General features: G+C 45.3%; 1 protein-coding gene across 1 annotated transcript in view; it reads right to left on the bottom strand.

Moving 5' to 3' along the window:
- TOP1 (DNA topoisomerase I) overlaps positions 1 to 13,616 on the bottom strand; it is a 66,646-nt gene extending 53,030 nt beyond the window's left edge. Inside the window, exons 1-2 of the mRNA XM_039563441.1 lie at positions 13,481 to 13,616; positions 12,961 to 12,985 (exon numbers count right to left, since the gene is read on the bottom strand). Coding sequence (XP_039419375.1) covers positions 12,961 to 12,985; positions 13,481 to 13,513 — 58 coding nt within the window. The 5' untranslated portion in view covers positions 13,514 to 13,616. The remainder of the gene's footprint in view (positions 1 to 12,960; positions 12,986 to 13,480) is intronic.
- Between the last annotated feature and the right edge of the window lie 435 nt (positions 13,617 to 14,051).

The raw sequence follows: 14,051 nt of genomic DNA, 5'->3' as shown, positions 1-14,051 counted from the left end.
GGAAAAACAAGTAAAGTCAGGGCTTGTTTGGCTCTGGTTACCTATGGAGCTAATTGCCAAAGACTAATTCCAGAGCTCTGGTGAGATTAAAATGTTAATACACACAAAAAGACAGTATAAAAATTCACCTTAGAAAAAAACCCAAACACTAACAAATTCCCTTTGGAATTCAAGTTTTCTTATTCTGGATTAGAATCTGAGCATGAGGCTCCCATGCTAGGGTGAATGGATGGGGTATTTACAAAAAAGGGTAAAAACCACAAAAACTTAAATTAAAACCAAATTAATTCTGCCCTTAATAAATGAGGCTCACATCTGTTTTGAACACTGTTTCATGTTATTGTGAAATACAGCTACAGGGGACTTATTTCACAAAACAATGCTCCACAGCTTCATTCCCTACAAAGGAAACCATTTAAAAATACACCCTCACTTCAGTACACAAAGACTTAGCAAAGCTCCCGATCCCTCAGAAACGTGGCCGTGGTGTCAGCATCGTTTCTTGTTCTCACCAAGTACACTGAGGAGCGATGGGCACAGCCCAAGCACAGATTAACTCCTGGGAGATGCAGTGCAGCCCCTGCTGAACTCACTATCCCTGCTGTCAGCACCAGGGTACTCAGCTTGCTAAGTGCACGCAGACCAGATTCAGCTGGTGTGCAAAGACAACGCTGGCAGCTTTGAAGAAAAATCTATCAGATTCCTGAAAGAGGCAAATATTGCCCAGGATGAGTGCTGCAGGAGAGGCCCACTCATGAACACAGAGAAGGAGTATTTTAACTCAGGCTGTGGTTCAAATGTAAATTCATGTTTTGCTGTGCACAGACAAGCTCATGTTTTGACAGTGATGTGGAGCAAAACCATAAACTGACGATTATGCATCAATGGACAGAAGTCTCAACAACAAGGCAGGACAGGAAGGAAGGGGGGAAATGTGTTAGACAGAACACAGTGCTTCCAGAACAACAGCTTTACACCTTCTTTTGTGAAACAAGAGAATGATGGACTCGCCAATTCAACTGCTTCTGCCTTGTGCCCAGGATTCAATTTAAGAATTAAATTACTGGGATAGCCATCTTATTGAAAGCTGCAGGCTCCATCTACTGCAAGACAAGCTAAAGACTGGGGCAAACTAAACCACACCGTGCTGCGCTCTCCCAAGACCACATGCTGACAACTAAAGCTGCCAAGCACAGAGCATCAAGGGCCAAGCTGTACTTTTTATATCTATACGATTACAACAGCCTAAAACCCAGAAAGCAGCTTCCTTTCGATACAGGTGATGCTGAATAAGCCTACTTGATGACAAAAGAAAAACATTGTTCATGACAGCTACCAAAATCCAGAGAGCAGCATATTTTAAATTAGAAGACTCTATCTACTCATAAAAACAGGTATTTCAAGGACAGCCTGCTTATGTTCCCTAATGAAGTGCAGGTGACATACACAGCTATGATAACATGACTCAGACAAGATGATGGCTCCTCTGACAGTCTTCCAGGCTTTGGAGTAGGAAGAAGGCAGGAGGACAGGAGATTGCAAAAGTGTAAAAGGCTCTTGAAAAATGCAAATGTTCTCCACGTTCACGTCCAAAGGTATCCTGGACAGCTGGAGAGATGTCCCATCTGATGGAGCAAGACGAAGCAACCCAAACACCTACACACTTCTAGGATGACAACTTGCAAGTATCAGAGTTAACAGCACTGACATTCAGACTCTGATTTGTGCCTTGCTTACTGCAAAGCTAGATGGAGATGACACCTACAGTGGGATTGGGCAACACTGCAGAAGTTAATCAAGGTCACTGTTGTTATGAGTTCATCTCTTGCACTGCATTTCTGCCCACATGAACCTACTGCCCCTGGGTCTGGCCATTTAGACTGGAACACAACTTGCACCTTAGTTTTTCTACTGCAGAAAGCACTCAAAGACTTTTGTTCTGTATCCCTGAGGTGCACTGTAAACCACACTCCAGGAATCTCATCTTCAGCCAAAACCCATTCTAAAACCCAAGTGTTGAGGGGAAACACCAGCAAGGAAAGCGAACTCTGATCCACACATCAAAGGGTTTGCTGTGCACAAGCAGCATTACCACAGATACAGCACATTTTAACAGCCTCAATGACATTCCCGGTCCTCAGAAGAAAAGCAGGCAGCCTTTTATTCCCCATCTGGTGGTCATTAATTCTAGAGAACAAACCTCAGAGTACGTCACTAGCTCTACTCCATCTCTCCATTTTGTACACGCTGCTTGTGTTGCAATGAATCATCCCCTTCACATGGATCTCCAAAGAGCTCCAGCTTCCCATTTCCCAAAAGGCTGGATTAAACTGGAGAGTGCTCGTCTAACTTGTAAGGTGCCTTACTAAGGCAAGTTTTAACCAGTACCTGCCCATCCCAGCCATTTTATCTTTCCAAAAACTGATCTTACTCACACACTTGCCAGCATTCACAAACTGGGAGAAGACATAATTTGCTCTTCCTATTGCTCCAGGCTCAGTTAGGAGACACTCATAGCAAGGTGGCCTATATGGTGCAAGAGATTGACGTACCTGATACCAGAACCCTGCACACAAACCAGGAAGCCACTGTCTCCCTATTGCAAACCCAGTGATTTCACTAATTGCAGAACCCTCCACACAACATTTGTAATTTGTATAATTTGTATTGTATCATAAGTATTTGTAAAATAATGTAGTACCACAGAAAAAAATGCACACCTTAGATCCTGAGATGAGATTTGCATATAATAATATGCTAAAACTGCAGAAGCTCCTTAGCTCCTTTTTTTTTTTTTTTTTTTTTTTGGGCTGCCCTTTGATATGCACCTTAGTCTTCAGCTGGAGAAGGAATTAAAAATCAGAAGCAAATGTCCAAGATGGAACTGAATCTCAGTCCCAGCCAGACAGCTTTATATCTATTTCAGTGCTGGAAAAAATCACTCCCACTATGTTCCGGTTTCTCCAGCTCTGAGAAGAGCATAGTACTCCCTCTTCCCCCACTGTGCTGCCTATTTAAACAATATGGCCTTAGGACAGGATAACAATGTACAGCACAAAGGACCTTAAACCCAGACATAGCATCCATGAGTAACAAAATGTCCTTCCCCAGTGCTTCTTGCCTTCAGCTTCAAGAGAGTCTCTCTTCACATTCAACCCTTCACCGTCACATCCTGAGCAGAGCACCAAGCACGCCAGACACGCCGACAGCTGGCCCAAACCAGAAGCTGGAATAAGAATTGCCAACTTATCAGCTACTAATCTCCCTAGGGACAGCACAAACTCTATCCTCTTGCATCTATTGCAGAGCAGATGAAGGAAGACAGCCTTCCCACCTGGTTATCTCCAAAGAGACTGTATGGAACAAATTCTGTGCCCTGGCACCACCTGTACTTTTCTCCTCCTAAAACTGCTCACAGACCACAAAAATACAACTGTTCCAGTTGTGTTTAAACCCTAACTCCAGAAATCTCCGCATTTTAGCTAGAAAATCACATTTTTCAACTCTACCTCCAGATACTGAAAAATCTGCAACAGACACTGTAGTTCAAAGGGGAAAAAAACACTGAAGAGTCTTCTTTCCTAAAGGGTCTTTATAAGCCACCTCTGCAAAACAAGAAAGCGCAACCTCAGAGGAAGAGGAGCAGCTGTTTTGACAATCTGGCCCTTGTTCAAATACCAGGATAAGCCTTGAGTAGTAAAATATTGCCATCAATAAAAAGTTCAACTAAAGTACACTGCCCTGGCTCTGAAGCCCAGGTCATCTATTCCATGTTACATGCACAGGAAAAGCTGATGCAATGTTGTTCAATTAAAAATGTGTACAGAAGTGACAAATGAAAGAAAAAATATTCTGGATAACACTCTACAAGTTCATGCTCTCGTGTCAGAAGCTGTGTTAGACAACAGAGCAGAGCATGTGACAAATGCCAGGAAAAAATTAAAAAGCTATCTGCACTTGGGGATTGCTCCATTCCTAGGAATTATTTTCTTGACTTTTTAACTATGAAGCCACATCTCTGGCCAGTGTCTAAAAATTCTTTAAATTATTCAATTTAGACACTGCCATACAGCTAGCTGCAACAAACTGACAAGACATTTGGATGGAAACAAGACAACTTCCAATTTCCTGCCGCATACACTGAGTAGTGGAGTAATCCCAACACTTTAGAAATTCCAAAGCATTTGGTAAAACTTATTTCAGAGCAGCCAAACAGTGAGTTTCAGACAGAAGAGCTGTATGCAACTTATGCATGTTCAACATCAGACCTCGTATTTAATTTCTTCTTATGATTTATTCTTAAACACAGCAAAATACTCAACTACTGAGGTCCTGGATGCTTGCTGCAAAAATTAGTAACACTACACAAATCAGTGACTGGGATTACAAAATGAGCAATAAGGAATAAAAGCCACCAGGGTCTTATTTTTAGAAAATCATTGAAAGATAGCATTATGGAAGAAAAATGGACATCTTGAAGAACCAGAACCATGCCTTCATTGAGAATGTAAGAGTATTTCTCCCCCAAATAAAGCTGCACTATGTGCTGAATGCTGTGTGTGTGAAAAGACTGTCAGCTGTACACTGCAGCTGATGAGACCTAGCAGGCACTTAGCTAGGCGTCCAAACAACTGAAACATCAGTGTGGTATCAACATTATTCTCAACTAAATCCGAGAGCACAGCACTGTACCAGCTACTATGAAGAAGCTTAACTCTATCCCAGCCAAAACCAGGACACTAGCACGTCCCCATCATGGAACATGTGTTTAATGGACACAGCTGGAGATGAGTTACACAGACTGATCAAAAAATTTTAGTGAAGTTACAAGTACACTCCAAGCTTTCCTGAGGCAGAAATCAATCTCTCTCCTGTCATGGAAAGATCCAGGCAGCTGCAGCACTACTCTGCTGCAGAGCTGAATTCCATGAATGTCCATCTGTCTGTAACATGTCTATGCTGGGCAGAATGATGAAGGAAAATCTCCATCTTTTGGTGGGCACCATGAGACTCAGCACTCTGCAATACTGATAGAGAAGGAAGCCATTGTCTTGCTAGCACTCCCTAAAAAGCTCCTTCTCTGACGAAGGTATAAGATAAAAATACATACAGGGACACCCACACAGCTCACAACTGCACAAAGCATATGGCAAGCTTGTGAACATGAACAAATACACTCACGTCAAAAAATATCGATAAGGAATCCAAAACCATCTACCGATCAGAAGCTCTGTGGGAAGCAACTTTTGTCTCTTTGAGACTGGAGCCTCCAATTAAAACCATTTCCCAACAGTCTGATGCTGTCCCTCTTTATCCTGCCATCATCCCAATTTCAGAAGTCACCACCTTCAAACTTAGAAAGGGATGTAAGTACTTCAGGTGGAGATGCAGGGGGTTTTTCCTCAAGAAGACACTGTCTGCTGAGGCTGAGTGACAAGCACCTAAACCAACTTTCCTGCTGTGCCTCCAGTGAGCCTGCACTGCCCCCATCCCATCAAGATAAGCATTTCAGACGTTTTCCAGCCCCCATCTCCAGAACTTCCCAAGACAGGAGTAAGGCATGCTCGCTGCTGTCCGTCCTTGGGACTCCTTCATACTGGGAACAGGCAGATCTCAAACACAGAGCAGCTGTCAGTGCAAGCCATTAGTCCAAACTGAACTACTGCTGCAACCACCTTCAAGAGAAGCTGCTGAGATTCAAGCAACAGCCATGAAACAAGGGGAACTTCCCCAGGGTGAAGCACCTGTAGAGTATTTTATTCTAGCACAGAAACAGGCCTTGACATGATGGAAAACATCACCAGAACTCTGTGACAGCACTAGAAAATTTGTGAGGCAATTCTCATTTGAACCACTGTCCCTCTCCTACTCATCTTCCCTCATTACATAACTCCATCTCTGTCATTAATATTAATAGAGAACTAATTGCCAAGGTCTCCCACATCCCCAAAAGCATCAAGTCTGATCTCCACCAGTTGTGTTGGAGGATCTCCCAGATTATCGGCACAAAACTGTATTTCCTGCCACCGCTCCTGCTGACACAGACAGGGATTTAAAAAGTCCTACGTTCATCTTAAAGAAGTCTGAGAATTGTTGATGCTAAGTATGTGTTACAAAAGAACAAATTTCAGGAAGACTGACTACAGTTCCATATTCTCTGCTTTCATTCTCAACTCTGGAGCTCTCACTTGTCCATCAGCTGAGCAGCTACAGAAGTCAAATTTAGAAACCAAATTTCCACTTGAAAACATGCAGGTATGCTCATATTTCTGAAGCCAAAAAAATTTTCTAATCCTCCTTCTACCATGCAGGTCACAAGAATCCAAAATTAACTCCACCATTTCTTTTCACATCACCTTCCCAATGTCCTAACTCTTGCTGTGACACCACAAGATATTACTGCAGTTGACTAAGATCATTAGTTTAAAAAGCTAGCATTCAAGATGAAAATATTTCCAACTATAAACCACTGGAACTATTTAGCATTTATGTCAGCCAGGACATTTTGAACAAACGCTGTGCTAAAAATACTGTAGTCTCATACACACCGGGAAACCACTACTACAACGTGTTCAGCTGAGCTAGGAAATAGCAGGATCCTGCAGCAGAAAAGGCTCTCTCTGCTCTGCCTGGAAAAGCACTTCCACGCTGTAGTAATTCCAGTGTTCAGCTAGTGATGGACAGTGGAAGCCACCAGAGCACACGCAGAGGAGCTCCCTGGAGCAGGCAGTTACAGGTGGAGTAAGGACTAAGAGTAAGCAGTAACTAGGAACACTGTTTAAAAGAAGTAATCCTACTGCAGCAATGAACTGGGTTTTAAATTTATTTTCTACTGCTTTTTTTCAGAAGAGCAGGACAGCAGCAAACTCGCTGCTGAAACCACAGCAAGCCCATACCCTTCTCCCGTTCCCTTCACAGGAGGAACCATTCTGAAATCTAAAGATGAGCCCTATTTAAATGCTGACAGCGCTGAACAGCTCAGAACAGAGAGTCCTGCAGGGAGAAGGTACAGGCAGATCTGTCATATGCTCTGCCAAAAGGGACAGTCCCAGGACAGCAAGGTGGTAAACACTGATTTCTACATTGAAAATCCTCTCTCAGATTTGGAAAGCTAAGACACAGACCTTCAAAAACCCAGGCAGAAGCAGAACACATAACACTAAACAGATTTTGCTCCCATGTTTTGGAGTGTGAGGTTTTCTATAAAATGTGGAGCAGTATTTATAAAACTGGCAGCCACAAAACCAATTCAATTTAATAAGGCAATAAATATTTGTGAATGACTACACGTCCTACAAGGATAGGAGAAACTGTATCAGCACAACCAGCTCAAGCAGACTTGAAAGAGAAACTGTCCCATCTTGAAAAGCCACAGGAAAAAAAAAATCTGCACTGATTTCCTAGGTTAAATTGTATTTCTCTTAAATAGTCACTGTGATATTAAACCCCATCCCTGCAGTCCCGTAACAAAAAAGCAGATACACTGTCAGTGCTCCACTGATTTTAGCAGAACTACAGCAATTTACAGCACTAGGAAGAATCTGACCTGGAGCCTCCCTCTAATAGGGCAGTGGCTTGTGCTACTTCAGCAGGTATTACTTCAACAGGAATCCAGTGAAATCATTAACAGAGGAATTTGAGTCAATGAGATGTTAAGTACTTGCTATAATTACATATTATTGCAGTTTCTGCTGACAGTGCAACTCAGGAGGTTGGAATTCAATGAACTATCTAACGAATATCTGAAGTCACAGTTGTAAATGAAATTAGATCTGATTTGTGCTTGATCACATTTATGAGCTGTGTGTCTAATTTACACGAAGCCATGTAAAAAAAGGCACACTTTTACACTGGTCCCCTGGTTCAAAATTTTTCATGTTTTACAAAGTAAACAAAGAAGCCCTGATAACACATTAATAACAGAGAGTGCTTAACACTGGAGTAAAAGGAAAAACATTTTAAGAAAACCTGCTAAGAGATAGAAACACACGGGCCATTAACCCCTGAAACACATCTTCCAGCACGTTTAAGTAATTCTGCTGAGTTTTAACAAAAACACAAGTTGGCTGCAGCTCCCAAACATGCATTCAACTCCCCACTCCCACCAGACACCCATTAAGTTTTAACCTAAATGCTGAATGTGTCAGAACAATTAACACAACAGAGCTCAAGGTCTCTCTAGCAAAACCCTTCAGAGGCTTCTGCTGGGGAAAATAGATGCAACCAACTTATGTAGCCCATGATAGTGAAGAGCAGCTTACCAACAGCACGTTTATTTACATTTCTGAGAAGTGTAATGAATGATCAATTTACTTCAGAGTACTGTCACCTATGACAATCTGAAGATTCCCACAGTGAAGCTACACTGTTATATCCTAACAAGCCCTGAGAGAGATTGCTGCGAACATATTGAAAATCAGTGCAAGAACAAAATTAAGAAATTTTGCAGGGATTGGCGTCTTATGTAAAATACTTCTGAAATAAAAAACTAAGTGGTTGCAGACTTAAAACTACCCGAGCATTGTTCTGAGGCTGTGGGCAGCACTTCCCACAATGCAGGCTCACCACCAGCACTGCAGTCTGAAGCAAAGGCAGGGAGAGATGCAAGGAAAGAACAAGCTACATTCTTCTGGATTCTCCTCTCCATGTATCACAGGAAAGGCAGAGGAAATTTTCAGCAGAGGTATCAATCTGCACCTAAACACCATTAACTACCTTTTGTACTTTGGATCCCTTGCCAAACATTTGACATTTAAAGCATGCATGAGACGTGCTCCCAGGGAACTTAAAAGAGAGCTTCTCCCTGACATGTCACATACACAAACAGACCACAGGCAGTGCCTTCACACTTCCTAAATCCGTGCAGTTTGTTTAGCACAGTGGGTCTAACAGCAGTGCTAAGGTACACACAGCCCTATGCCAGAAGTGGCCCTGCTCTCCTTCAAAAAAACTCTCACCCATCCAGAAGGCGCCAGGAAAGGCAGCAGCAAGGAAGCACAAATCTGGTCTCCAACAGACTGTTTCACAACCACTGAGAAATCCTAAAGATCTCTGCTATGTTGCTCTACAGTTTGTTAGCATTTAAATCACCCACACCTCTTATTGCACAGCTCTGTCATACATGAAACATGAACTTAATGCAAAACACAAAACGTGCTGAAATTCCTTAACTTGTAAGGCATTTGGTTCAGCACTCCTGTTATTTAATTTGAATTTCCCTCTTGCTCATTCCTTCATGGTGCCAGCCTGATAAATACACAGATGCCCCATGAGCGCTTGGGCCAACATAGGAACACAACAGGCCAACAGGCCACAGGAACCTGCCAGCTCCTGATAAGATGCTGCAGCAGTAAGGGCTTCGGTTTTCTTCCCCCCAAAAAATACTCACTGTTAAAGCAAGCCCCTCCTTCAAACATGTTTGAATTCCAGAAGCCACCTCTGTGACGCTGGACAAATTCACACTTGACTCCTCTTAATGCACTGTAATGGTTACTCCAGTGATACTTGACCTCAAACTGCATCTTAACATTACTGGCCAAATCAACTGGAGGCAAAAAGCACTGCTTGGGGTGATGTCCTCAGTCTCCACACTGAGCAGTTCTGGATTTTACACAAGTTCTGATCACAGGCTGCTGAACAGCCAAGGCACTAATAGCAGTTAGCGGAATTTAGTAGCTTTGGAATGCAATTTGATTATTTTGCAAACAAAAGTAATTTTTATCTACTGCACTCTGCAAACACAATGGGAGAGCTGAAAGTCAAGATAAATTGCTTTTAGTCTCAACATTTATCCTCAGTAGTAAGAGGTTGTTACATCCAACCTGAGTAACAAAGCTCTTAAAGGCAAAACTCAATAGAATCCAAACTGTGGAGGTGGGGACATTTTCAGCATCCAAGCTGTAGTTGGAAACAACAGTTTTAGGCTCCATTTCCCTTCTGAATGCTGAAGACTGCAAGGATGTTACTTGCAGAAAAGGCTTGCTGTTTCAGCACAGTACCGCTCTCAGCATGGTCTGCAAACAGGCACTGCTAGGACTGAACATGGAAAATTCTTTGCAATGCGTACGGATACTAAAAATACAGCTAAGGTGAAAAAAATACCCACTACAGCCAAGCAGGAGGAAGAACCTGGATATTGAGATGGAATGCAATTAGTCAAGTTGGAATTTGCCCAGGACACTCTTGCTTAGAGTGATCTGGCTATTTAATGACAAGAAATAGCCAGGAACACATATTTACTGCTGGCACCCTCTCTCATACCCAACACTACCCTGCTATCAATGAAACGGGTGTGTAACCAGATCCAGGCTCCCAGCTACAACCAGGCTGCACCGTGGTGACCTGCAATGGGCAGATCCACCCAACCTATTGCAGCTGCAACAACTTGTGTGACCACAACCCGAGGTAGTGTGTCCACTGACCCAGATAGGAACATTAATAACAACAGGAAGCTTCGAAGTGCTTAAGCTGCCCTATTACTGATACACTAGCCAAAAGTCACCCAAAACATTCTTTATTAACAAAAATGTTTACTGCTGCTACACTCAACATTTAGAATGAGTCAGTACCAGCCCCCAGAAAACTTCCCTTCCCCCAAATGTGAAGTACAGGAGGCCTAAAAGGAGAGTTTGGCTCTACTGTTTAGCACTGCCTGACAATAATCAAAGAACAAACCAATTCTAAATATCTGGGGGGAAAAAACCCAGCACTTGAGATTCCTACCACCTACTCCTAATCTTTGCCACTAAATAGCATCAAAACAAGAAAATAAGAGCAAGAACATCAGTGCTCTGCCTGAACAAGAACCACTGTTCTCAGATTTGCGCGTGAAAATTCCTGACACACGAGTGCAAAGAACTCCTGTGCAGAGGAAACAAGACTCAGAGCAAGCAGAGGTGACAGGTTTTCAGGGAGATCAGGGGTGGTCACAAGGTCAGAGCAGGCAGTGTCGATTCAGCATTATTCCCTTAGCAAGACTAACAGGGTTACACATACCTTCCAGTGCTGAAAAGGGTTTTGGGGTTTAGGGGCCTCTGATCAGCAACAATGATGTTACACGACTGCCATAAATAATTACAATAGGAGGGAAAGGGTGCTGATACCTACACTGGTATGGATTTGTTGGGTGCACCCAATTTACCAGGAATTCAGTTTTTCCATCAAGGTGTCTTACTTTGAATTTCTGTATTGAATTCCTCCAACACATGGCAGAAATAAAAACCACAGGAGTTTTAAGAGCTGTATGACTAGAACTCTTAGAAGGATAAAACAGCACATGATCGCAATCGAGGAGAAAACCCCCTCTAAAAGGTTCACTGGAAGCTGGAGTGAAAAGGTCAAATATACATCACTTCCGCTATGTACAACAGTATACTAAGTAACTACAGCTTACCAGGGAGTGTTTTTCCCTAAATAAAAATGATCCTTAGATGAAGCAAGTATTTTACAGCAGAAGAAGGCTACAAGCATTCCTATATAAGCTTATATTTAAATTGCTTCAAGAGTTACATTCGTACTTCTTGGAAATCCATGGCACCCGTTTTTCCCAATAAGAATTATTCATAGAGCCCTACTATAAATTCAGAATGGAAATAAAGAGTTCAAAGCCTGCATATTTGATACTGTCTGCTCCTGCTGCACACACACGATCACATTCCAATGAACTGACAGAAAGAAAGGTGCTCAAAAGCGTAGATCCGTAAATATTTACACACAATAGCCTTACAAAGCAACCAGGCACGTGGACATCATCCAGAAAAGCATTCTAAAAATCAGTGTAACTATAAGTCAAGCAGATATTTTCAACCACCTTTTTTGTCCTCTACCACCTCGGCAATCAGAGGACAGCTCAGAGCTCCTCACACATCCCAAACAGTGACAGTAATACACACACACAAAGGTTGGTTGTATGTCCTCAACTCCCCTTCACCCTACTTAAGCCCTTCAATGTGACACCTATCAAATGGGGCAGGCTTGCAATTAGCTTGCTTCCTATGAAAATGAATAAATTATCAGAAAAAGTTAGGAGTCATCAGACTGATTAGAAAAGATAATATTGTATGTCTGTATGTATACAGGAATACAAACATAGACAGATAAGCGTATATATTCATATATAAATATATACATATATAAAAAACTACATATAAATGTATGTATATATATATTAAACTACAGGACTCCTGTAAATGTTTCTGAACAAAATGAAGTTAGCTTGCGAAGTCCCTGAAGTGATGCTGTCTACCTTTCTGGAATTGTCTACACTGTGGTCTGTTGGGTTTTTTTAAAGTAGGTTTGTATTTTAATTTAAAAAAAACCCACCCAACAAGGTAAAGTTACATCATTTAAACAGCAAGGAAGGAAATAAGACTGATCTTAAAATGGATGCAGCAGCTTCTTTTAAAGAGCAACATGTTGCAATCACCTTTCATTTTAGGGGAAGGGAGGGATTCCCTCAATGGAACAGAGACGGGGAGCAGTGGGGGGAGGGAGCCTGCGATAAAAAAAAAAAAAAAAGGGCGACTTGGGATTTTTAAATTTTTTTTTTTTAGCTAAAAACTTTGCTTTCCGCTCGGTTACAAGGGGCTGGTGCCGGGGATGGCGGCCCGGTGCCTCTGCAGAGGCGGCTCGGCGGCAGCTCGGGGAGGAGGAGAAGGAGAGAAAAGCCACAGAGAGAGAGAGAAAAAGAAAATGGCGCAGAGACTAAGTCCCGACCGTCGACAAGGCGACTTTCCAGGGAGGAATCGGGGCCCAAAGGCGACCCCGGCAGAGCCGCTGCGCTCGGATCGCGGGCCTGCGGTGCCCCTACTCGGGGCGGCGGGGGTCGGGGGGGATCGATCCCGGCGGGAAAGGGGCGCTTTTGGCAGCTCGATGGGAACAATGGGGCCGGTGAGCGCGGAGCCGGGACTTAGTCTCTGGGACGCCATGTCTGTGCGAGGGGCGCGCCGGGGCCGCACTCACCGTTCGCTCGGAAATCCGCCTCGATCTGCGGGGAGAGCACACAGGGACACACCGTCAGCACGCCCGGGCCCGCGGCGCTCTGGGGGACCCCCACCCCCGCCCACACCCTCATTTTTAGGGGAATTAAATACCAAATGGGAAAAGCCCAGCGCGATGCGGAAGGTGATGGGAGAGCGGGTGAAGCGCCCCCAGGCCCCCACACAGCTCATAGGGAGACCCTCCCCGAGCCCCCCAGTGGGGAGCGAGCCGGGGAGCGCGGCAGCCGCCCCCTCCCCTTCTCCGCCCAGCCAGGGGGTCACACGCGGGCCCCCGCTCCCACCGCCCCCCATGCCGCCGCGGGGGGACACCCGGGCTGACAGGGCTCTGTCCACACGCGCGGGGGCGGCCGCAGGGCACGGTCCCCTCGCTGGGATTACAGGGGGTGGCGAGACGGCCAGCCCGGGGCCGGCACGGGGGGATGCGAGCACCGCGGCGGGGGTCCTCCGGGAGCGCGCCCCGCGGGCGGGCACGGGGCGCTCACCTGGGAATCGTTGTGCAGCTGGTCCCCGCTCATGCCGGAGGCGCGGGCGGCCGGGCGGAGCGGGAGGAGCGGCGGGCAGAGGAGCGCCGGGCGGAGCGGGACGCGGGGAGCGCAGCGCGGTTGTGTAACAGACTAAGTCCCGGTTTCGGCACTCTGCGCAGGCGCGGCGCCTTTTAAAGCGGCGGGGGAGCGGGCTGACGGGCAGGGGGTGGGACGCGGCCGCGCGCGCATTTGCATGCGAGCCACGCCCCCGGAGCCGGCATGATTTGCATGTGGGCCACGCCCCGCCGGCGTGACCGCTCCGACCCGCCGCCCCCCCACCATGCGCGACGCCGGCTCGCTGCTTTACATATCCGGTCCCACCCCTTCCTCTCCCTCCTCCAATAGCGCGGCAAAACCCGGCCCTCATTTACATGCGAGGCCCCGCCCCTTCCCCGCGGCTGCCGGGCCCGGTGCATTGTGTAAGAACCCGTGCCGCTCCGTGCGCGCAGTGCGCATGCGCCACTTCCCGCCCCGCCGCCGATATTTGCATACAAGCCCCGCCCCTGCCCGTCGGCCCCGCCCCCGGGCC

This window comes from Corvus cornix, chromosome 20 (assembly GCF_000738735.6).
Source record: "Corvus cornix cornix isolate S_Up_H32 chromosome 20, ASM73873v5, whole genome shotgun sequence".
Lineage (NCBI taxonomy): Eukaryota > Metazoa > Chordata > Aves > Passeriformes > Corvidae > Corvus > Corvus cornix.
The sequence above is the reverse complement of the archived record's forward strand: the minus strand, read 5'-3'. Positions and strand labels throughout refer to the sequence as shown.